The 26,568-nt window shown below is 35.4% G+C and overlaps 2 protein-coding genes across 7 annotated transcripts in view; one reads left to right on the top strand and one right to left on the bottom strand.

Moving 5' to 3' along the window:
• The window catches only part of LOC133517027 (RB1-inducible coiled-coil protein 1-like), a 19,754-nt gene extending 7,971 nt beyond the window's left edge, over nt 1–11,783 (bottom strand). For 4 of the 6 annotated variants that reach the window (XM_061850137.1, XM_061850141.1, XM_061850138.1 and 1 more), the window contains exons 1-13: nt 11,672–11,783; nt 9,275–9,411; nt 8,573–8,695; nt 8,383–8,497; nt 7,892–8,238; nt 7,432–7,642; nt 1,883–2,019; nt 1,670–1,806; nt 1,179–1,335; nt 912–1,094; nt 713–828; nt 278–507; nt 33–187 (exon numbers count right to left, since the gene is read on the bottom strand). In XM_061850137.1, coding sequence (XP_061706121.1) covers nt 33–187; nt 278–507; nt 713–828; nt 912–1,094; nt 1,179–1,335; nt 1,670–1,806; nt 1,883–2,019; nt 7,432–7,642; nt 7,892–8,238; nt 8,383–8,497; nt 8,573–8,695; nt 9,275–9,411; nt 11,672–11,768 — 2,145 coding nt within the window. In that variant the 5' untranslated portion in view covers nt 11,769–11,783. Of the gene's footprint in view, nt 1–32; nt 188–277; nt 508–712; nt 829–911; nt 1,095–1,178; nt 1,336–1,669; nt 1,807–1,882; nt 2,020–7,431; nt 7,643–7,891; nt 8,239–8,382; nt 8,498–8,572; nt 8,696–9,274; nt 9,412–9,731; nt 9,895–11,671 lie in introns of those variants that run through there. The other 2 variants (XM_061850139.1, XM_061850140.1) reach the window with 2 other exon arrangements.
• Nucleotides 10,029–26,568, top strand: LOC133517026 (coiled-coil domain-containing protein 18-like). The gene is given in 19 exon segments (XM_061850136.1): nt 10,029–10,340; nt 11,318–11,454; nt 11,959–12,066; nt 12,780–12,860; nt 13,818–13,902; nt 14,319–14,425; nt 15,221–15,386; nt 16,323–16,459; nt 16,905–17,035; nt 17,655–17,802; nt 18,826–19,002; nt 21,690–21,805; nt 21,900–22,147; nt 22,524–22,648; nt 23,746–23,867; nt 24,911–25,013; nt 25,253–25,423; nt 25,425–25,493; nt 25,641–26,568. Coding segments are annotated over 19 exon segments (2,991 nt in total). The 5' UTR covers nt 10,029–10,270; the 3' UTR covers nt 26,331–26,568.

Here is a 26,568-nt window from a genome sequence, read left to right as displayed (position 1 = left end):
AATAAAAGTAATTCTGGAGAAAGGGTAGTTACAGCAATTTTTGCAAGCGTTTCCAAGAATCGAACTTTCTCCTGTTTGAACACTATTACTTCTTCTTCTACCACTCGCAGTGTTTCTTTTGTTGCTTGCAGTTCTGCTACCAATTCCATTTCTCGTGAAGATGGTTGTTTTTGTTCAACGTTGTGTGCTGGAATATTTATTTAGGTATATTACTAAAATATCAGTAATCAGATAAATCCAAACATCTAATACCCTGCTACTGGTTATTAAAACCTACCGATCTTATTCTCAAGTTCCCTTATTTTGGTAAGCAGTTGCTCAACTGTGGCCTTGCTCTCTGCTAAAGCTGCATTCCTCGCAGTTGCTATTTCCAAGTCCTTGTTATGATTTAACAAAGTCTGTTCCTCCAAAGCTGACTTAGTTTCTTTTAACTGATTTTCTAAATCTTTAATAGTAGAGTCATATTTAGCCGATACTTTTTCAATCTGGTCTCTCAATTCTGTTACTCTGTTAACATTTCAGTTGATTAGTACGAGAAGTTTTAACGTTACCTATATAAAAATTATGAAAATGAAGAACGTTTATTTGGTTAAACATTATACAATTTGAGACTAATACAATTTGAAACTTATACGATTTGAAACGAATACATTTGGAAACTAATATTTTATTTAAATTAATATTTACATTAATGGATTATAGGTATACTTACTCAGCTTGTAGTGCATCACGTTTCTGTGCTAAATGACCACTCGCCACTTCACCAGTTTTTAGTGATTCCCTCATTTTTCTGGCCCGTGCTTCCAGTTGTATCTCTCTTTGTCGGGACTGAACGGAATAATATAAAACCAAATTATAAAGGTGGTAATAATATCATTCAATATTTACATTGATCAAACATAGGTAAGTACCTGATCTTCAAGCACTTTTACAGTGCCAGTTAAAGTGGATATGCTTGCTTCAGCTTCTCGAAGTTGACGGTCCATTTTGGTAATCCGATTGCGAGACTGCCGATGTTGATTCTCAGACGTAGCAAGTTTTTCTTTAAGCGAATTTTTTGCTGCTCTTTCTTCCTCCAATTCTTGGCGTATTTCCTAAAAAAATATTTCAATTTAAGTCATTCAAGATTACATTCATATTACTAGTGTATTGGCACATATACCTCTGTATATACCTACCTGTACATTACTAGTTCCATTTTGTAAACTATGTAACTGCGACTGCATTTGGTCGACGACATTCGCTTGCGTTTCGAGGTTCTGCTTGAGACACGCCACGTCCCGGACTAGGACTTTTCCAACACTAATTAATGCATTTTGATCTCTCCACATTCGTCTAAAAAGCGAAAATAAAGTCAATTGATAGAATAAAAACAAACCAACCCAACTGTAGATAATTTAATTTGACGAAAAAAAGATCATTGCCTGCAGTATTGGCCAAACGTTAATTAGAATTGAAAATATTGAAAATTAACCATTACAAATTGAACTGTCCGTTATGGTTCAATTTGTAATGATTTTTTAATATTTTAAATTCTAATTGACGCTCAACCAACACTGATTGTCTGGTTCCGATCCAGCCAGAACCACGATACAAATATTTAAAAACGTGCATAGCTTAAATATTTTTTTCAATTCGTTAATTTAATTCAAATCGATTGTTTGCTAACTTGGAAAAATATGCTACTGTATCCACTGCACAGTCTGCTTGTTCTTTAAGTTGCCGCAAAGCGTCGCAAAGCTGGAGCCCCTGCGAGTTGTAATGAGCAATTCTCTGCATCGTCTCCCCTTCGCCGCAGTCCTGTGGCTTTAAAGAAACAAAATAACTTTATTCACATACTTACAATACTTAAGCGTATCTTAGGCTCAAAGTATTCAATTACGTTATCAGAATGCAGGAGAAGATCCTTGACCCAATCTATGAGCTCTTGTCGCGCCGCGAACGCCTGGAGACATAATTCAGCAAATTGTTCTGGCATCTTCATCACTTTAGCTTCTACTTCATTAAAGTTGGATTCATCTGTAAGATTAAAAAAGTTTATGAATAACGGCGTCTTGAATCAATGTGAATTAATTAACAAAATCGAAACCGTGAAATACATACACGGTATACCTACGCTGTACCTATACATATACCGTGAGCTGGTGAAACCCGACAGATTTTAGGCACGCATTCCTGAGGTCATAAAGCGCAAAAATGTGATATGAGTTTTGGTTTTTTTTTTTTCGTTTTCCGCACACGTCACGTTATTTCTTTTTACATCTTGGCGAAAAAAAAAACATTACAACAAATAAGTTTTTTATTTACTTCTTTATTTTCCAGTTTCCTTTAAAACTTTAATGTCTCTCAGAGGTATGTCTAAACCAAGTCACAAAGTGGCAGCGTCGCAGCCAAAAAGGCGTTTTCACTAAGTTATGACAGAAACAAATTTTCTATAGAATTGTCATTATCTCTAAAACAGGACCTTGTATTATTTTTTTCAGAATACTTTGTATGACATTTTGGTCTCTAAATGCGGTCAAGAATACACCTTTAAATTTGTCGGGTCTTACCAGCCCGCAGTGTATATGTCGCAGGTAAATGATTCAAACAGATTGGAACAAATCTCCAAGGGATATCATCGGTAATAGACAAACAACAAAGATTACCAAAGATGATATGGACAATTCACGAAAGTGACGAAAGCAGAACAGGTGACGAAATCAGAACGGGACGAATTTAAGAACTTGACAAAAAAGGATTGAGACGAGCCAAGACGATACCATATGATCAAATCACGCAGGATGTTAAAATGGCGAATCCATATCATCATTTCCCTAGAAAAAAATCAGCCATTTGACCAAATCACTAAAATAGAAAAAGACAAATCAAAACATAGGCTCGATTTCCAGCCTCCCAAAATACCTGTAAAAACATTAAAATATGAACTATATCGGTTTATCAGGCGATTATTTAGTTCCTTAGCTAAGGTAAAGGCACCTATTACCGTGGTAGTTAAGGAACTTTTCAAAAGAGATCCAAAAATTAAGGGTATCAATGATGTCTAACAGCCAGGAATATTTTTTTTTTCATCAGAGCATTTAATGAACTTTCCGTTTCACACGTTTTTGGATTCATTTTGGGTTATTATATGTATTAAAATATTTTTTTAAGCCAAAATGACCAAATCTTCTGTTACCGTGGCAAGGGACAGGCTGTGATTCTATTATCGCGAATTAAGCTTTCATTACCGAGGGTACAATTGGCATGATTTTTCTGCACTCGTTAATAGAAACCAAACTCAAAATTCGAAACCTAATACCGAGGGTTAAAACAATAATAACGACGTGGGTTCTGTATATTATTTTTGTGTCATTAAGTTTAATAATGACACAAAAATAAAAAATAAAACTATAGGAGTATGTTTAAAAATAAGAGATATATTCGAAGAGATTATAATTACACTTTGGCACAATCAAATACTATTAAATAGTTAACTTACCAAGTACCCACGAGTACCTGTATAACAAGTTATAAGTTGAATGTTTTACATATAAAACAACAAAAATTATTTGTAGACTATAGATGGTGAAAAGGGTGCAGGGAAGAAGAGTTTCAGATTCTGTCATCTACATTATTGTTAGTAAAGTTTTACTAAGGACGTATATGACAAATAAGCCTGCCTGTTATTAAATAAAGTAATTTTTAAATGCTATAAAGATTGATAAGAATTAGTCTTACTGACATAATTAGCTGCACAAAAAAACAAGTAAGTAACATTTTCTCATAAGGCACAGCGTAAATTATAGTCGAAATTTTATAAGCTGGACGTTTACCACCTGAGTGAAAGTTTACCACAGTGAAATGGTAAACGTCCACCTTATAAAATTTCGACTATATATAAAAACATGAAAATTTTTAATTCTAATATTTTTTGATAAGGTAATTAAGTTAAATAAAGTCTCTCACATATTATGTGTTGTAATTTACCCATTTATAATTAACAAATCACAGTACTTTTCTTATTGCTGATTCTTATAGCTAAAAAAAATCATGTCTGAGATTTTGGACTACTGTATAAATAAAATTATATAAAAAAAATCTAATCGGAATTGTCCGGCAGCTGGGTACCCTTCCTTGTCAGAGTAATAATAATAACTGAATCAGACAATAGAAGAATTTAAATCTGATAATGATAACTGAAGTCTAAATTTTATCAACGAAATCTGTACTTGCGGTACCCTAAATGCGATATTTCAATACAATACCAAATAGTCACTCGGTAATAGATAACTCTTTAAGAGCCTATTACCGACCCATTCGATATTTCTCTGGGTCGGTAATAAATTTCTATACATTCTATTACCGAGGGTAATCTGATCATACCGTCGGTAATAGGCTTAATTTGGAGTTTAATTAAACCTAATTCCGACCCATAAAAATAATAAAACACAGATGGTTTTTCAAATAAAATCAAACACGTATATTACAAGCTTCTTGTAAAGACAAAATCACATAACTGGCAAGTAAATTTTAGGTTTTAACTCAAAATAAAAAAAAATTGACAGATTAAGGGTTCCCATAGAAACAAGGAAATCGGTGCTGAAGTTTTTGTTAAAAATTAAGGGTTAGTTGAATACTTTCCATACCATGGAAATAGCTCTTTAATAGCATGAATAGATCAAGATTGGAATAAATAAAAGAAATTATAAAATTGATAATTTGTACCAAAACTAAAGAGTAAATAACAAAACTGACACTTTTCCTATTACCATGGCATACCACGGAATTACTTACCACAGATGTAATTGGCGCCTATCACCGCTGTATTTTCTTTTCAATTTTAAACGTATTTCCCGGTCAAAAACTAAGTTAAAAGTAATTCAAAATCATGTAGAAAACAATACACAACCTCTTAAAAGGCATTGCACTAGTTTATTTGCCATAACTATTACGTAAAACACTAAGTAAGATTGGAGTGCACTTACCTGTGCTGTCACGCGTCTGTATGGAACAACCGGTTCTTGCGCCGCCGTCGCACAAACTGACGAATCGCGAGTTTTTTGTTACACTCACACAAATGGCCACTAATGGGCACGATAGACCAATGAATGAGCTTGTTTTGTGTATACTTTATTTCTTAGGGAATAGATCTGTTTGCTTGCAAAATGCGTATTTGTAAACACCGCGGTGTTAGACGTCGATTTTGATACCCGCGTTAATAGCCGCCGTTACCTTACGCATATTTAACAAAACACTTTATATTATGTAACAATAACATGGCAAAATAGCTTACCCAAGATAGTCGCCCAAAGCCGGTCAGAGGTGAAATTTATGGCAAAATGACGCATAACCCCACACCTCTGCGTTCGGCGAGCGGCTGACGAGTCAATTGTGCACCGATCATGGCCATTTTTGCATTTGCACAGCGTAGGTACATGCTTTATGAAATAATGTTTATTTTCATGTCAAAAATTCCGTGTATTTTAGGGTGATTTAATCATATCCCTTAAGAGATTTATTCAAATCTCTGTTTTAGTCATTTCCCTGCGATATATATATTAACTCGCTCGGTAGCCAGGGATACCATTCAAGACTCTTGTAGTCTGTTTTTAAAACTATTTTCTATGCAAGAAACAAATTAGCTTTCCATACTTTTTCTTAGGCTACTTCATAGTCAAAAAAACAGCTCTCTTCCCTGGTTACCATTCAAGACTCTTGTAGTCTGTTTTTTTTAAACTATAAAGTACTAAGCTATACATTTTCTATGCAAGAAACAAATTAGCGTTCCATACTTTTTCTTAGGCAGTACTTCATAGTAAAAATAAAACATAAAGTGATTATAGGGTTGTGACAAAGCAAATTAGAAACGATTTTTTACGATTATCGATTAAATCTGCAAAGTGCATATAATTGATTCTATTGGTGATGATTTCTATTTTTAAGGCTGCACCCAACGCCAACGACCTCGCGCGTGCGTGCGAAGCTTATACCCCTCACCGCACCACCCGCTGCAAAAGTCCGTGACAGCCGCCGCAGCCGGAAGGCGGAAGCGGCCCCTCGTACCCCCCTTACGGGGGATATCAAACGTCATCCAGTCAGTCGCTGCAAAAGATCGAGCGCGCACAGCTATGTGTTCGAAATAGAATTTCGCTAACTCGCGCGCGCAACGCAGCATAGGTCCATACAGGTCCGTCTAGCAACACGACTTGCCCCGCACTGACTATATGGATGAGAGCAGAGAGATTGGTATCTAGGCGGGATTTAGGCTTATTTGATATTAGGAATTGAGACATAGCTTTATGAATTTGCAAAAAGCAAGAAAACCAAATCATTTTATAGTGTTTTGTGAGAAACATTGTAAAGTTGCATATATTTTCTATAAAACTTGCAGTAGTTAGTGAAATAGGGGTGACTTCAAGATTCTTCACTTATTTAAAATTTAAATAATTGAAATAGATCTCCAGCCCGCGTAGTCAACTTGCCAATCGTTAATGTTCCTTAGCGTTGCGTAGTTATCTCTCTCTATCACTCTTCTATATTAGTGCGATAGTGACAGATGCGTTCCATTCGCTACGGAGCGTTACCGATTGGTATGTTGGATACGGGGGCAGATAAACCATATCATTGCTCATATCTTGTATTTTTTTCTGCACAGAGAGTGTCACATTTAATATAAAAAAAATGGTTCTGAGTAACTTAGTTTTACGGTATTTTGCGGGAGGAGGAACCTTATGTAAACATACAATATAAACTCTATATAGCGACTCTCAAGGGACCTGATGCTTTTTGACACTATATATAAAGAGTTTTCGTTATATAGAGATATTAAATATTAAAGTAAAGCCACTATAGGCAACAAATGTCGACTTTATAGAGGTGAATCGTTATATCGAGTGGCGTTATATGGAGTTTACACTGTATTAGGTGTAAACTTTTGAGCTTAATAAACTTATCTTATTTTCATAATTGTTCGCGACTGAAATGATTTGACACGAACGGAATCGGTTCGGTCGATAAGTAGAGTCAAACTATTGTAATTGAGTTCCGTTTTACATAAATAAACGCAACGATATTAGGTTTTTAATTTTTATTATATAATATTACATATATACCTATATATGTGGCCTATTAGGATTCAAAGTTTTTTTTGTTAAAAAAGAATTGGTCTAAAACGTCAATGGCATGGAATGAAAAAAATTCTAATGTCAGCCTACCCTTCCAGTTTGAAAAAGACTATAATCAGCGAACTTAAAACCAACCACCTTCGTTAGGACCTATGACCAGGGTGCTTAATCAACGTGCCAGTCGTTAACGCTCCGCGTAGCGTAATCATCTCTCTCTATTACTCTTCCATATTAATGCGAGAGTACGACAGTGACAATTGCGTATCGTTCGCGAGCGTTAACGATTGACACCTTGGCTACGCACTCTGTGCGGTCATCAACATACCAATGGGGACAGATTCAATAAGCTGCATCGCTCCATCGGTATCTGCGGCAGCGGCGCCACGGTACAGCTGCTCCAGCTCCTCCGCCGGCCAGTCAGCGACGTTGAACACCAGCAACTCTTGCACTGCACCCTCGCCGCTGCCCATTCCGCTCTCGCGCGGTAAACGTTCACGCAGGTTGCGCAAGCTGTCGAACGCTTCTAGAACCGCTTGCTGAGAAGGAATAGTGGCCATAAGTGGAATCTCTTTAACATGAGCATACTTAAAATACCACACGAGTCTACAAGTACTTTTAAACCACTTTGGAGCTCTCAGATCGAACCGCAAACGGTGATATGGTATTTTGTGAGATCCTTACTCCTCTTACTGAATTAATAAAGAAGCAGAAAGCAACAATTTTTTAGGAAAGGATCAAAACACTCATGCAAAACGACCGGTACAAAAGAAAATGACTATTGTTACTTGTTTCACATCCAACTCCTTTTTCATTTGTTGGAATTGTTTTTGCTTCGCCGAGTAAGCCGACATGAGATCATGATCATCAACCTCTGAGGTATCATTACGTAGGTAGGATGAGGTCAGTGACACATTGGGCAGTGGTATTGATTGAGACATAGGTTGAGCTTTTCGAGGCGTGGTCGGCCGACTGGCGGGAGTAGTGGACTGAATAGAGTCCTGTACACTATGAGGGGTATTTGGCCTAGTGCCTCCGGCTTGCGTCATTCCTGGACTCTTGGGAGTTTGCGGACGGCTCGCAATTGGAGTTCGTGGTTGGCTTATGGACAGCGTGCTTGCTGTATCTATAGAATCTGCAAGGAAAAAACATGTATAACAATTTACTTTGCATGAAGAAAACCAACAAACAATAGTATATGAAAGCCAGATTATAAAAGCTTGTAAATGCTTTTAGATAATAAATAAATAAATAAGAGAAAATTTGTATGGACCCATACCAACTAGCGACTCGCCGCAGTCCGAGGGCAATACAATATCAAGATGAGGCTCTTCCTGCAGGTTCTCTGATATTACTAGCGGTTCTTTCCGATATAGAGTCTCCTCAATGCTCTCCTAAAATAACATGGCCTCAATTTACTTCAAAATTATTTAATAATAAAAACAATTAAATTTAAGAACTATACAGACCTCAAAATTATTTACATCAGTTTTGGTATCAACGATCGGTTCTAAATCATGGATTTTTGTATCCACTTGGTTATCTGCCTTTGTATAGATCTCATGTATATTTCGTTGAATATTGGTCTTTCTCTGTAATTAACAAAAAAAAAAAAAACCATTCAAGGTAATTAACGCCGCTCTATCGCTGTGTTGAAATACTTAAAGAGGGAAGAATAGTTTTTCAAATCTATCGAAATAACAATAATATTTTCTACGAAATTTCATTTCGGGAGAAAACGTTTTCCACTAATTAACTAATCATTTTGATTTTGATGTCGATCACTTCAGCATAATATATTCTAGGTTTACTTATAGGTTTCGCTTTAAAAAAAATGTTCTGCAAATTTAAAAAAAAAGATTTAAACCTATATTTTCGTTGTGTCAATAACATACAAAAAAATCGTGGAGAATGGAAAATGTTTAGTAGTGGAAAAACGTTTTCTCTTTTTGTATGGACGATCACGTGGTCTACCGTATACTTCCCTCTTAAGTCAAATCAAATCAAATCAAAAACAATTTATTTCGAACAGTGTCCATATGGTCTCAAACCTAAATAAGTGCTATACATATTTAGGTTTGAGACCATTGTACCCACCGCCGTATAAGACTTCATGACTTGACGGCGACCAACAAGTATACAGCAAACCTGGTAAAAATGTCTACGAATACCTTTGAATTTGGCGAACTGGGAGTTTTAATGGACGCTGGGCGCTGCGGCTGAGGAGGCATCCGGTTGGTGGCGTTAAGCGCAGCGCGCGCGATTGACGCGGCTGTCGGTCTCGGCACCAATTTGGGCCCAGGCGTATCTATAAAGCACAACTACTCGTTGTAACAAACACTTAATTAGAACTTGGATTGTTCTAAAGCAAAAGCGGACCACTTAACATAAATCAAAGCGTTGTAAGGGCAAAATACCATGTTTGTCAATGTAAAGACTTGGGGTAAACGAGGATAAAGAGTTTGGCGACCAGTCCACAAATCTCAACGACTAGGCGTTTATTGACACAAGATAAATAACAAAACGAACTACGAAGTATTTGATATTTCGGTAACTTAAGATTTTAGGAAAAGGTCTTCTAAACAAAACATCGTAGCTTAAAATGTATCTGTACTTATAAAAACTTACGAGGCTTATCCTTCTGTGCTTTGGTATTCATTTTAAAGATAGCTGTGCTGTTGGTATTGCTCGTGATGGTCAATTTTGAAGTCCTTAAGGACTTTGTTGAAAATTACTGGAAATTTTGAGTTTATTTTCCAGTACAATGCAGTCTTTTAGGTAACATGTCAAAATGAAGTTCTGAATTTCAAAAAATGTGTTCATAAACAAGTTTTTAATATTTCAAGCCGGCTGATTCCTCATACAGCCTTTTTAAACGATTTCGAGATTTTCTAAGATTTATTTTACCTTACGGACGGGTAAAAGAGCTTTCTTTGGATTAATGATTTTCTTTATTGAAACAGTTTGGATTTTGTTCGAGGTGCTGGCTGTTTATTATCTGAGTTCCTGCCGCCGTGAGCACGCTATGGGAATATCTGACAGGTCCTATCAATCAAATTATCTTTCAAAGTATTCACCTTTGAAGGATTTGAAGATGTGGTGATGAGAAAAGATTTTGGACTGCCTTTAGGGCAAATTTTTTGTGCACCGCTTTGACTTGAAATAAAATGAATATGAAATCTCGACGACCGGAACCCCCTCGAAGCCCTCTATCACTACCATTGTCTTCAGCTGATGGTGAGACCAGAAATATCCCTATTTAACTTTTGGCTTTCCGACGGCTTTTATTCTCATCTTTGTAAGACTGTCTGACTTTATTGTCTGACCACTGGGATGTCCAAATAGCACAAAGTAGTATGCGTAGACCTTTATGTATTTAAAATAAAAACCGGCCAAGAGCATGTCGGGCCACGCTCAGTGTAGGGTTCCGTAGTTACTCTTCCGTCACAATGAGCTAAACTGGAGCTTAAAGTATAGTAAATTCTTAACCAAGGGATGAAACGGTACCTTTCACCCGAGTTAAACAAATAGGTAAATTTGCATAATCATTACCTAATTAAAGTAAGTCTTTTTACTATGAAGGGGAAACTTTTTGCGATAACTCAAAAACAGCTAAACTGATCATGTCCGCTATAGTTTTCATTTAATGTCTATCTTAAGTTCTACTTCCACGATTTTTTTCATATTTTTTGGACCTATGGTTCAAAAGTTAGAGGGGGGGGGACACATTTTTTTTTCTTTCGGAGCGATTATCTCCGAATATATTCACTTTATCAAAAAATGTTTGTTGAAGACCCCTATTAATTTTGAAAGACCTTTCCAACGATACCCCACACTGTAGGGTTGAAGCAAAAAAAAAATCACTCCCAATTTACGTGTACCCTAAAAAATTTAATTTTTAGATTTTATTGTACGACTTTGTCGGCTTTATTGATTTATACATCCATGCCAAATTTCAGCCTTCTAGCACTAACGACCACGGAGCAAAGTCTCGGACAGACAGACAGACAGACAGACGGACATGGCGAAACTATAAGGGTTCCTAGTTGACTACGGAACCCTAAAAAGAGATGTGACATAATGTTTAAAGTGCAATGTTACAAGTAACGTAAGTAATAAAAAAATATATTTTATACTAAAATGATACTGAAGGACTTTTCTAATAAACTTAAGTACAATGCCCATACCTAATCCATATCACAATTTGCACTTAGGGAATGCCGCAGGAATAAGAGAGGATAAACAAAGTGAAAGAGGAAATACAAAAAGCAGGATCCCGCAAATGACGTTCCCAGTAGCGGCCCAGAATCGTAGTTCTCCAAAAAAAATAGCAGATAGGCAAAAGTATGAGGTGATACATTATTTCAGTTCAAGTTTTATATTTAACTAAGAATGTGTTAGTTCTACCTAAGTAATTATGTGGCTAAAGATTAGCTTTGAGGTAATTATGTACATAGGTATCTAGTTAATAGCCAAATACTAAGCTAGGCCACTTGATTAGTAGTATTGCGAGTCCCAAAAAAGCATTTTATCTGATCGATCACTAGATACGCAGGTGTTATACTTACATTCAAATGATGCTGGCATCAGTCTCGTGAACGTGCCGTGTTGATGGTGCAGTATCACTTCGTTGTAAAACGTATTAGAACCCGTGATTTTTTTCATGCTATTGACCTAATTGACTAATGTTAGATTCCTAACTCGCGCCCGCAGGGTGTGTCAAGGCCAACGCTATTAATGATTTTATTTCAGCTCAATTATGATTATTCATAATATGCTCAATTTAGAACCTCATACTTCCTGCTGCGCAGTTCTTTCATAACTTTGAAAATAGCTGAACTATGTATTATTTTAGACAACTCGGCCAAAGTCCGCCACGACCCGACTCCCGCCCACGCACCCGACGCAACTGCTGTATGACGTGCGCCAGACCCGCCCCGGCAAAGAAAAACCTGCTCTTAAGGTAGATATGTAGTTAACATGTAGTTTGTTTCCAAGCGAAAGATTTCAGATTGCCACTGAGTAGCTATACAAATAAATAATAAATATATAAATATTTGGGGACAATCTTACACCGATCGACCTAACCCCAAAATAAGCAAAGCTCGTACTATGGGTACTAGGCGACGATATACATGCGTATATAGATAAATACATAGGTACTTATACATATAAACTACCCATCACTAAGGAACAATTATCTGTGTTCGTTCACCACACATATAAATGCCTTACCGGAATTCGAACCCGGGATCATCGGCTTCATTGGCAGAGTCACTACCCACTAGGCCAGACCGGTCGTCATACAATTTAAAACACCAATCAGTTTAAAAAACTCACGATAAAAATGTAATAGCACCCTTTAGGTATAGTGATTTTAACGATAATTTCCATATTGTACTTATATAGTACATTACGATACAAGTGCGAAAAATAGGAAATTCGAAACGAGTGGCGATAAATTAAAACACGACCGAAGGGAGTGTTTTAAATCGACACGAGTTGCGAATTACCTATTCGCACATGTATCGTACAACGTTTTACAGTACATATGGCCCTTTAAATGTTCGACACAGTAACGTAATATGCTACTTCTCGCACTAGTGCTATAAAGTAGCCCCATATGTACTGTAAATTGTATTATTAGTGTAATTTCATAGGATTCCTATTTTGCAGCGGCCGCCGAATCTTCCGAAAATGTCACCACCATTCCGTCCTCCAACGCCGGTAATAAAGGTACCCTTCTCACCGGTGCCGGTAAGTAACAAGATTCCACGATTAGCGCTTTTGGCTAAATACTTAACGAATAGCATATTCGGTCACACTTTCGGCTGAGCACCGACGACTTGGATATAAGTAAAATAGTTTGCAATCAAATGCTCAAAAAAGTTCTACTTTTATCACAACTTCCTCATATAGTAAACATCCCTATCATGGAATTGGCACCAGTAATGGGATGGTATAGACAAATCCTATAAAATAAGTATTTACCATCAGTTTTTAAGCTCTGGCAACATTTTACCATAAACAAGAGCAATAGAGCTGCTTAAATTTAATGTTTCACTGTTATTTATTAGTTTGAAAATTAATGGCGCCAACGCCATACATCCCACGACTGGAGCAAATCACATAGTTTTAATTTGTTAATAATATTGAAACCGATTGCAGCAGCTTTGATTAAATACATAAAAAAACATAAAGGCCGAATAGGACTGAGCGTAGTTATGGATTTAACTTTGTTACATTCAAGATGGAATAGTAGATTGTTAACCAAGGGGTGAAAGGCACCCATTTCTGTCGAGGTAGTTTGGATAGTCCGAGACTGCAATGGTGCCTTTCACCAGAGTCTATTTTTCATTTCGAATTCGAAGAAAGTAGAATACATTTGTATTTAAAAAAGCATGGCTGAGTACTTTCAGTAGTATTTCTTGAGGGTATTTTCAATTTAGGTAAAAATATCATTATTTATGGAATTTGCGAAATTGCAGCTGCGAGAAATTATGAAGGAATTCATTGATAAAGTCGCCATGCACTTTTACGGCTGATGGTATAACAAATCCATTCAAAACCAAAAAACATTTTGCTTACCGTAAAAAAGAGACTACTTAGAAAGACCCTACCTACAGTGCTCTAGAGCAGAAACGTATCATTTTTTGCACTTTTTTTAGAACAAGATATAAAAATATAATTCTTCTCCTTCTTTTATCTTTTCAGCCAAGAATATCGGGAAGAGAAGATAGAGTTTCGGATGATAGTGGGTGTTTGAATACCGATCGCGGTAACGAAACGAACCGAGGAGGTAAGGGTTGTTTATTAACTGAACCTTTTGATAAGAAATCTCTCTGACATGAAAAACTGAAACTATATATCGAGGCATGTCCAGCTGTGCTTCTTTTTTGCAATTAGTAACGCATCACGTTTGGACATAGAATTGCAGTATGTTTTCGTACCTATACGGAACCACAAAATTATTACTGAGCCGCAGTTTAATTCGGTTTATATTGCCGTAAAAGAGTTCCCTAAAATAGACTAAAACAAGAGATAGCGTTACGATATCGACAACTTATATCTAACAATGCCAAGGGTTCAATGATGAACAGTATTATTCTTGAAGGGCACACGGGACTTGGCAGGATATGCAATTATACAGTAAGCGAGAGATGGTTTAGGTACTACTCGTAATTATGTTTAGTCGTTTCTACAATTTCTTTACAGAGTCTAACTTCTCTTCGGAAGACAAAAAGAGAATACAGTTAAAGATGCGTTGGCAAGAAAACATTACAAAGTTCGAAAATATAAAACGACAGCTTCATGAAAAACAGGTGGGTTCCTTAAACTGGTTTGATATTATTCCTAAAGACGATGCGGGCTCTATAAGAAGGATTGTCCGAGACGGCAGGCGAGGATCAATTTAAGTTGAGGATATAATTATCTATAAGATAAGAAATATTCATTAGCACAAAAAAGAACAGGAATTGGATATAATTAATTCTATTGCGAGGAACATAAACAAAAATGTTATAATAAATAAATAAATAAAATGTCTTTATTTCGCAGCACAGACTTAATAGTTTTTAGTAATAAAATAGTTTTTAGTAACAAAATGTAACAAATAAAAAAATAAAATAAATGTAGGTTAATCTACAATTTGTGATATTTACACAATTTAATTTCAATAGGGTCTAGCCCTAGCCCTTATACAATATATAGCTTTTATGCTACCCCTTTATACCCTATCCAGTATATGAGAATGTATTTCGTGAATGCATTTTGCACTTGTACTAACTGTACTAAGCCTTTGGCTAAGGGGCGTCGCGATGCGGGTGTTGCAGACCCTCGCCAGTCACTGTATGGAATTGTTATAGGTGATTATTAAAATCATTACGAGCACAAGAATAAAAAAATGTGGTTTTACATTACTACAAGATGATTAAGAGTTTTTTTAAGCTGTATTTACCTACTTATTTTTTGAGAGAAACATTGTTCGAGCTCGAGAGTTCGAATTTGGCAGTTGAATGGAATAGTGCTACAAGAGACTAAATCTTCGTTTTGTTTTAATCAGGTCGGTACAAATAAATATTTTACATGTATACATATATCATTAATTTTTTTTCCAGCGAGATTTATTGAAGTTATACGCTACGTTGCGTTCAAGTCACAAGGAGTTGTTAGGAATGGGCCAGACAATGTGCTTGCCGCCATCGGAGGATTTATCAATCATGAATGTTGGCAAACTGGCCCCAGGACAGTTGCTGCAGCTGTGCGCTGGGGCAGAAACCAACGGTAATGAAGGTCGTATAATTTGTGGTTACTACGTCTATCTGGTTGCCAGACACTTGCTGCTGAGAGGGACAGAGTATACGTTAGTTCCCTTACGAGCTTAGCAGCAAAATAGCAGAAATTGCTCAGCGAAAGGATAGACCTAATAACCCCATTACAACCTAATCCATTGGACACTATGGGTTCGTAATTAATATCCAAAATAATAACATTTATAATAAAAACCAAGAGCATGTCGGGCCATGCTCAGAGTAGGGTTCCGTAGTTACTATTCCGTCACAATAAGCTAAACTGGAGCTTAAAGTATGGTAGATTGTTAACCAAGGGATGAACTGTGGGTGTACGTCTTTTTACTATGAAGGGGAAACTTTTTGCGATAACTCAAAAACAACTAAACTGATCATATCCGCTATAGTTTTTATTTAATGTCTTTCTTAAGCTCTACTTCCAAGATTTTTTTCATATTTTTTGGACCTATGGTTCAAAAGTTAGAGGGGGGGAGACACATTTTTTTTTCTTTCGGAGCAATTATCTCCGAATATATTCACTTTATCAAGAAATATTTGTTGAAGACCCCTATTAGTTTTGAAAGACCTTTCCAACGATATCCCACACTATAGGGTTGAAGCAAAAAAAAATGTTCACCCCCACTTTACGTTTAGGGGAGGTACCCTAAAAAAAAATATTTTTTTAGATTTTATTGTCGGCTTTATTGATTTATATATCCATGCCAAATTTCAGCTTTCTAGCACTAACGACCACGGAGCAAAGCCTCGGACAGACAGACAGACAGACAGACGGACATGGCGAAACTATAAGGGTTCCTAGTTGACTACGGAACCCTAATAAAAAGGACTGTGTCAATTCTTAATAGAACCAGATTGAGAATTCGAAAATTCGGTTATATTAGGCCCTAATTAATTTTGCGTTTGATTTCAGAAATACAGATGTCTAATGCTCCTTTTGACCTGCATATCTTACGTGAAATACCAAACAAAATTGTAGCTTCGTGCGAAGAAACTCTAAAAAGTAGAAACGATATTATTGATTGGTTTGAGGACATAATTGCTAAAAAAGTAAGGTCCCATTTATGCTACACTTCTTGACTTCTTCTTCACTTGGCATTAGGTCCTGATTCACGAGTAGGGATGAGAATTCCAGAAAAAATCAAATTAATTTACGGGAATTTTACATAATTTCGTTATTTTAGGTGTTTTTCCAGTTTTATTCAGAAAAATTAAATACGTCAGGCTCAATGCCAGTGATGAGTGATGACAGTGTCAAAGTCAATACAATGCCAGAAACAAACATTTTAGACGTGCAACCTTAACCTGTTTATATTCCTAATTAAGTATATTGAAAAATATAGAAGTTTAAAAAAATCTTGTATGTTTCAACTTTATTAATTTTTAATATAATAAAAAATCCTAATATTATATAAAATAAATAATAAATGATATATCATCATGTTCATATTATATAAATATAGGTATCTACTTTAATCCTTGTGTTTTATTACAGATGATTACGAAAAATGTCCTCGTTAAAAAGATCAAAGACTTCAAAACTGAGAATGACGAATTTAAAAGGTCACTGGATAAAAATAAAGAGGATTACTTGCGTTTTTTAAAAGACTCAGAGATTTTTTTTAAGTACGTATATGTGTTTCTCCTTGGATTTCACGGGCCTATAAATCCCGGTCTTTTGATAGGCTTGCGTGGGGATATAGATCCAACACGTAGAGGCCCCTTGAAGAGCTTTAATGTCATGTAGAACGCCTGCTGGAACCCGTTCACAGGCCCAACAATAGACACCCATGAACCGGTCGCAGCAGGCATTGGGACATTTGGGACTAGGTATTGTAGTAAAAGTGAACAGTATAACGGTCTATGGATTGAAGTTTGGGAGGACAATGAGACTGGGTTATTGCAAAGAGGTCCGGACATATGAGTTTTATCATTAGAACCTTATCGAAAAGGTATAGTATATGTACAGTCAGCATCAATAGTAGCGGATAAAACAACGCGCCAAAAGTATCTGATATCCCGGATAACTTTTCCAAATAAAGATAAATCTCTAAAATGTATGTTCAAAAGTATATCTTTTACAGTCTTAATTGTTCTACACACAGAACCATAACATTTTGTTGAGCTGTTACAGAATGGTAGACACTTTTGACACCTTGTTTGATCCGCTACTTTTGATGCTGACTGTACATACCTAAACCGAACATTAAAAACAAGTCAAATGTATTTTGTCTTTTTTTTTCAGCAACGGCGTGAATAGCACATTAACTAATGAACTGTGTTTTCAAAGTTTATCATTTCAATTATCGGAAATAAATGCATTAAACGAGGAACTCCGAAAAAAACTTCAAGAGGCCGAGGATAAAGCAACATTTGCTGAAAACAAATCAAGGGTATAAAAAATGTGCCAGTTGCGGAAAGTTTCCAAAAACTTGGAAAAGTTGTCAGATATTTTGCGAAATTTCACAAGATATAAATACATGAAGTATTCCAAGTTTTTGGAAACTTTCCACAACTTGCCCCTCTGTAGCAAAGATATATTATATAACGTCGTATAAGAAAAAAACCTGCCTCAAAAAACCAAGAAAAAATTATGCACGACTAGATAACCATATACGTACTTTTGGCCTATACTGGAGTAGATGGCCACACCGTTTGATATTTAACACATATCAGTGAAAGAACATGGGTCAAATAGCCATATGTCAAATTCTAAGAGTTTTAGTCCTGCGTCGAAAGATGGTAGTAAAAGTTGACTACAAAATTTACTTTGACAATACGCCTCTATAGGTACTAAATTCGCGTGATTCTCCGCAGCCGGACAACCTCGTTTGATTGCGCTCAGATTACCATGGTAAAATGTACCCTTAATGTACCTGTCAAAAACAAATACCAAGTTTACGTGCGTGTATGTAATGTACGAGTATACGAATTGCGGACAGGCGCTTACGATTCCGCTTTTACCCAAAAAAATTAAATGTATGAAAAAATAATTTATAAGGCCATTTTTGAGATAAAAAATGAATCATTCAGAGGTACATAACAGGTACATTCATCTGTTAATTAAATTATGTCTTGAAGTCGCGGATATCAGCGGGTCCAGGCGTGTTCCGGCTGCAGATTTCACTCCCCAGCCGGACCCCTTTTAAACACTTATATCTGCCAAACTATGGAGGTACGTTCGATTTCTCACGTGGTACATAAAGTACATTAAGCGTACATTTCACCATGGTAATCTGAGCGCAATCAGGCAAGGTGGTCCGGCTGTAGAGGCTTACGCACTAAATACTCTTTGTTTGTAGGAAACAAGGGGAAAATATATAAACGTGACAGATTTTGTTAGCATTTGATATTTAAACGAAGGGTATTTTCACTAAAATATTAATCATTAGGTAACAGATATTTTTACTTAACAGGAACTAGAAAAACAATTATTAAGGGATGCGAAACATAAAAAGAGAGATCACATGCCGAAAGCTGACTTACAGTTTAAATTCAATGAAGAGGAAATAGCACAACTCAACTCAGCCCTGGAGCAAGCTAATTTGAAAAGCCGGACATTGGAAAAAACGGTTTGCCAATTGCGCGTAGAGGTAAATACTTGCGGCCCAGTCCGAACAATGCTTTTTTTAAGATGTCACAGCGATACGTCATAAGTTACGTTTTTGGTTGATCAAATGTAACTTTTGACACTTCGAATTGCGCCGTTAACCTTCGCAATCTTTTTATCACAACATCACGATTGGTAGGAGGAGGACTGCCGCATCAAGACAATACAGTGTATTTAAAAACAGTCAATTTTAAGAAATTAAAAAATTCATCATAACTCTTCTTCCTCGCCTTGTCCCTTTGTTGAGACTGGGGTCCGCTTGACAACTAATCCCAAGATTTGGCGTAGGCACTATTTTTTACGAAAGCGACTGCCATCTGACCTTCCAATCCAGAGGGTAAACTAGGCCTTGTTGGGATTAGTCCGGTTTCCTCACGATGTTTTCCTTCACCGAAAAGCGACTGGTAAATATCAAATGATATTTCGTACATAAGTTCCGAAAAACTCATTGGTACGAGCCGAGGTTTGAAGTTCAAACCGGGTTCAAACTTTGAACCCGCGACCTCCGGATTGCAAGTCGCACGCTCTTACCGCTAGGCTACCAGCGCTCTTAAACAAATCATTCATCATCATAACATTCACTTAAAATTTCTGTCACCTCCGGTTAGCAGTAAAATAAGTAGATTCGAGGGTATGATAGTTGGCAACTTGGCACCTTCATTTTTAGGGTTCCGTCGTCAAGTAGGAATCCTTATAATTTCTCCATGTCCGTCTGTCCATCCGCGGCTTGGCTTCGTGATCGTTAGTGCCAGAAAGCTGCAATTTGGCATGGATATATAAATCAATCATGCCGACAACGTCGTAAACTAAAACAAAAAAAAAAACCATGGTACCTCCCCTACACATAAAGTGGGGATGTTTTTCGCTTATAGAATGGGGGTATCGTAAGAAAGGTCTTTCAAAACGAATAGGGGCCTTCAACAAACATTTCTTGATAAGGTGAATATTTTCAAAAATAATCGTTGTGAAATAAAACTTTTGAACAATGGGCCCAAAAATAAAAATAAGTTAAAGAAAAAAAAAATACAAATATTTTCAATGAAAACTATAGCGAATACTAGCTATCAGTTAAGCCGTTTTTGAGTTGTAGTAAAAAGTCTCTCCTTCATAGTAAAAAGACGTACAGCCACAATTGAACGTCATTACGACATTAAACGGTTTTAAAAGTTATTTGGCATTATTTATGCAAATAAAGAAAAAGATGAGATAATAATTTCTAATAAAACTCATTCAGTTGATTAAATAACAATTTAAATTATCTAAATCAGTTTCATTATCTTGGCTCTATTAGTTGACTATTGGGAGTTTTTTAACGAAAAAGTAAAAGGCTGATTTTCATAGTTTTGTGAACAATTTATAATAAAATTACTGCATTTTACTAAAATATGTGTTATTTTCATAAATATTGCAATCTATTTTTTTTGACCTAATAACGTCTTATAAATCTGAGAATAAATTTAAAAGTGGAAAAATTACTGTCTTGGGTAAGACTTTAACTTACGACCTCTGGATCGATACTCCAGCGCTCTGCCATCTGAGCCACCAAGACCTAATCCATAGGCAGCAAATTCTCCACCATATGAGTCTTATAAATCGATGAACACCGGCAGCATGCACGAAAAAATGTCACGCTGTGGACAGATCTCCATGGTAACGTTACGGCGTTACGGTAACGTGAGAAAATCCTATCTATATATAAAATAGATGTAAAAAGTACAAAGATCAATAACAAGTATCAAGCAGTGACAAAATTTAAAAGGTTCAAAAGGTAACGTTAAAAAGGTTCAAAAGGTTAAAACAGAATAACGCACATTGGAGGATCTTAAATATCACACATTTGTAAATAAATTGTTAATAGCACATTGTTACTTGTATAATTTAAGCAAAAAAGCAAATAAATGTTAATATATCGAAAAAAATATTTTTCAATTAACTCCTTTGTATTATACAAAATAATGATAACTCAGTGATAATAATTCAATTGAAATCATAAATAAAAGTATGCAATTTTTCATCAATGTTTTCTTATAACGTGATCACGTAAAATTATCGTCCGTAAACCAACTTTACAGACAACCAACTTTTTTTTGTATGGGTTATTTATTTCCAGACATGCAAAGGCTCCGACTGTAAGTTCTAAGAAAAAAATCATGACCATTCACCATACGTCACTTACTACTACTACTACTACTGATACTTTAATTACTGATTATGCAAATTTGCCTTGTCTTATTTGGTTACCTCGCATTCGATATGAAAACTAGAGTATTTAAGTTGGGTGAAAGGCACCATTTCGTCGCTTGGTTAACAATCTACTACACTAATAGTTCCCGTTTAGCTGTGACGAAAGGGTAACTACTGAACCCTACGCTGAGCATAGTCCGACATGCTCTTGGCCGGTTTTTATTTAATTGCAGTAATGGTGACTGATATAGTTCTCTAACTCTTAATATACTTTCTAATACCTTAAGCGACTCGAATCTTGCCATACGATTAATAATAATAATGGTGACTTTACTACAATAATAGGTGTTCATGGCACTTTTCACATTTTTTTTGGTGATTTTGCTCGACTTATTTTTTTCTTAACTACTTACAATAATCATTCATTTGGTGATTGTACCCGACTTATTTTATACCCCCTCAATTAAAGCATAAAATTTATTTCAGAATCAAGAAATGCAGTCTAATTATGATAATCAACTGAAAAAACTAAATGAATCTATTGATATAAATACGAAACTATTTGATGAAATTACAGCTGATCGAAGCAAACTATTAGTCGAGTAAGCTTTTTAGTTATTCGTAAACATAGGTACCTACCTAACTGTAATAGTCTTTTCATGGTATTATTTTATAATACTCGTCAAATTATTACAGAAAACACGACCTAGAAAATCAACTTATAGAACTTAGTAAGAATTTTGAAGAAACTTTACACACTTCGAAACACGAGTCAAATTTATGTATTGCAAAGTTAATGGAGACAGAGAAGAAATACAAAGAAGTTTTAGATGAGAAAAATAAACTGGCTGATAAAATAGAATCTATGTGTGCACAACTTCTTGAGTCAGAATTACGATTTAAAGACGCCTCGAAGAAATTAACAGAATTGGAATCAAATTCAGGTACGTAAATCATAATCATAAATCATAAATCTTTATTTGCAATAGATATAGTACTAACAGATCTTAGGTTAATATATACAGGTCCATATATCTAGACTTAAAATAAGTCATGCAAATTTTTACATTTTTAGCTTACTTGCTAATAACCTATTAAATACTTCCATTAGCAAAATATTCAGTGGTACTATAAAAACATTTGTTAACCAGCCAAGTACCTAATTACCTAATTAGATGTATTTTGATAAATACCGTTCCATAATCGCTTACCTAATTCTTCGGATACTAGGCCATTAAACCCAAAAGAATGGCAGTTTTAAATGATTATAATAAGTAGGAGTTTCTCATATACTTATTCGTCAGATAAAATATATTGCAGGAGATGTTGCCGAATGCCGCAAGGAAATAGAAATGTTGAATCGTCATCTTGAAAATACTAAAGAAGAACTACTGGAATATAAAACTACAGTAACCAAGCAAACAGAAGCTATGCAAGAATTACGGGTAAAATACTTACCTACATATCTTACACAAATCGACCTAATACTCCGACAATAATCTTAATAACGTTATCAGACTTAGAGTATTAGACGATATACTTAACTTATACATAGGTACACACACATAGACACCGAATTTTAGGGGAAAAAGGGCCTGCAGCAGTTTGCAAGAGATATTTTGTTAAATTGACTTGTTACACATTTTAATCAAAGCAATAAGGCAAAGGCAATGAAAAATTAACACTGCAACTAGATTATGTTTGCAAGGGCAGTCTCTTACCAAAACCTTACTCAATTTATTTTCAGCGGTATTTCGCCACCATATCGCACTTGCACCCTCATATTTTTGACATTCCATAGTGTAAATTGACACATTTATTACAAGCTTTTTATTTAACTTGCAATGTAACTAATGTATGTTTGTTTGTACGGGTCAAATCTAGCAAGACAAATTTGACACACGGTTTCCGATGAAGCTGAAAATTTGCATACATATGACGGCCGGTCTGGCCTAGTGGGTAGTGACCCTGCCTATGAAGCTGATGGTCCCGGGTTCAAATCCTGGTAATGGCATTTATTCGTGTGATGAGCATGGATATTTCAGGAGCATGGATGTTCCTGAGTCATGGGTGTTTTCTATGTATTTAAGTTTGTATAAATATTTGTATATTATATATATCATTGCCTCAACACAAGCCTTATTGAGCTTAATGTGGGACTTAGTCAATTTGTGTAATAATGTCCTATAATATTTATTTATTTATTTATTTTCTTTATTTATTTATTTATATGTAAGTCGGGTGACAATGCAATATTATGGTAGCATCGAGCTGATCTGATCATGGATATAACTATTATAAAACAACGCAACCTAATTGTGTTTAGGGTTTTCAGAATTGGTTGATGAGTGTTAGTTGCCTTTAGAGAGAAAAGTACAGTCAGCGATAAAAGCTTGTAGGTATCAAAAATATTGTTTTGCCAAAAACTTATATTGGTTAAGATTATAAGCTGTAAATAGAGATGCACCTCCCTCTACCCTGGAGGCAGCCATGGTCGAAAGATACTTATTTACGCCAATCTTACAATTATTATTATTTTTAGCAAAATTGGAACCATGCCCTCAACTCAGAGGAAAAGTTGAAAAATGATGTGAATAATAAGGAAAAGTATATTTTGGAGCTGGAAGGGCTACGAGATGTGCTCGAACAACGCATACTCGAAAGGTATGGTGTGGGTAAAGATATATTGGAACATGTTGATTGGAAGTTTATAAACTAGTCTCGCTCTGGAAGTTTATAAACTCGCAGTTCGCCAAAAAGATAGATCAATTGAATGCACCTACTTAGTCGGCAAAGGATCGAAAACCGCGTGCGATTTATTGCAAGGTCTGTGGAGCCCTTAACTGATAGATTTAAGTCACCATAGAGATTTTAAACTAACTTTATCTGTAAAACGTAAATTAAAATACAATCTTATAAATGACTGTGTAAACCGAGCACTTTCATTTGATACCAAACTCGACTATACTTTCTTACAAATAAGATGACCAGAATAGCAAGACCCTCACAAAGACCGCTTTGGCCTTCTAGGCTCTTCTAGCTCCACAACTCCTTGGTCGAACCTGTTCATAATTTAATGACTGAAATATAATCCCTCAACTACGCGTTTACCCAATTTCATTCAAATTAGAACAAATTTACTGAAGTTATTGTCGATCAAACTATCATCTGATAGTTCATCTTAAAAATTCTCCTTCAATTGCTCAAAGGTTAACTGGAAGAGATCCCTTAAAGGGATAAGGTCGCCTTTGTACTAATGATGAGTGTTTTATTTCCTGTTTTGTTTTCATTTCTGTACAATAAAGAGTTCTACTACTACTACTACTAAAAATATCGAATTGCCGGGACGTGCCCCTAGCCAGCCATTGTGTTCGAAGTTGAATGTAAAAACTTCACTTCGCTTCGCTCACTCGTTCGAAAATAAGATGAAAAGATACCAATATTAAAATGATTATTCAATCAATTAAGATTACGCAGAGTTTATCAAAAGTAATTATGTAAAGCTAACAAAATACATTTTGACACGACGGAAGTGTCAAGGATCAGTTATTGCCATTTCGGATAACGGAATCCTAAAAGTTGGAACAAATTTTGGACACCATTTTAATTAAAACTTAATTGTTGTACTAAACTTTTTTAACGTTAGTTTCATTTAAGTAATGGTTTTTACGTAGGTCCCCAAATTTACACATATGCTCGATTTTCAGTGAATTAAAAATACGAACATATTCAGAAGAATTGACAAATATCAAAACTCTATTACGTCAAGTTTTCGGAGAATTTGAAAGCATTGAAGAATTGCATGAAATGGTAAACATTCGCTGTTTTATTTTATTTTTTTCATTGTAGATACCTACTATATTAACTTTATATCAAACTTTGATTAATACAAAATCTGGGTTAACGATTTGAATATAATTTGGCACATTTATCACTTTACTTTGTATTCTGATATTCATCTCGATTGTGAAAGTGTTTTTAGATTCCCATTAACAATTTTTACGTAGATAAAATCGCGAAAAGTTACTGGAATATGATTTAAATTCCAGATAAAGCAGCAAACCCTTCAGCTAGTAGAAGCAAATCTAAAAAATAATACTTTGGCTGAAGTCCTTAAGGAAAAGGACATTGAACTACAAAAACGTGTTGAGATCATAACAGAGCAAGAACATTTGTTAGAGGAACGGGAAGCGGCTCTGAAGATGCTAACGGAAAAAAAACGAAGAACAAACCAATATTATTAAATTACTACGAAATAATTTGGACGACAGAACTCAAGCGGATATAGAGGTAAGTTGAATTAATCTTGCGCCCTGTTTACCAATTGAATATTTATCAGTCTTGTGATGTATGTGATAACCTGTAAATGAATAATTATATAAATATAATTATTAACTTATATTCTAGTCATAAATTATCTAAACGTTATGTTAACAGATAAATCGACAACTTGACGAGAAGAATACTGAAATTAAATCGCTCATGAGTCATGTTGAAAAGAGAAAAGAACAAATATCACAATTAGAGAAAATTATTCTAACTTTAGAACATCAGCTAGTCAAGTTAAGCGACCAAAAGAGAACAGCACGTGAAGCTGTATCATCACTTGAGAAGAAGCTAAGTGAATATGAATCATATTACATAACCAATACTAAAAATACGGAATCACCGATCGATAATTTAGATGATTTAATAAATATTCTAGAGTATGAGCTTACAAACCCATCAGACGATCAATTTAATTATTCAGAACAAGAAGTAGAAACTCGTAGAAATAAACTAGAAACCCATAATGATTTTAAAAGTCACATTCAGGATAATTTTGATATGTACCAGTTGCGGAAAAACGTGCCAACCAAAGGAAAAAGTACTTATTCAAAAAATAAAAGAAATCTAAATAAAGATGAACACAAAGGTGATGGTGTCTGTGGAAACAAAATGTTTTCTGGTGTGGTGTCATCAGAATTTGCTGCCTTGCAAAAAGTAGCTGCAAATGCAACTAAGGAAAACAAAATTCCGCCCGTAGCACATCACACTACAAATGTCAATTATTGTTTGATGTCCAATCATATTAAAGACGAAAAAAGATTAAAGATGTTTAAACTCGCTGGTCATAAATTGCAATAAAATTGTGCTAGTACCTACCTAGTATTTTGTAAATCACCTACTTATCAGATGGTACAGTCAGCAGCAAAAGCAAACTAAGTGTTCAAAATTTTAGTTGAAAATACAGTAACTATAGTGTTTGAAAATACAGTCAATATTGAATGAAAAAATCTAAAGCTTAGTTTTTCCTGCTGCTGATTGTAATACTTTCTGCGCAAAATATCCGTCTTGTTAATAAAGTGCGTACCTACTTAATTTA

The sequence above is a fragment of the Cydia pomonella genome, chromosome 4 (genome assembly GCF_033807575.1).
Source record: "Cydia pomonella isolate Wapato2018A chromosome 4, ilCydPomo1, whole genome shotgun sequence".
In the NCBI taxonomy this organism is placed as follows: domain Eukaryota; kingdom Metazoa; phylum Arthropoda; class Insecta; order Lepidoptera; family Tortricidae; genus Cydia; species Cydia pomonella.
The sequence above is the reverse complement of the archived record's forward strand: the minus strand, read 5'-3'. Positions and strand labels throughout refer to the sequence as shown.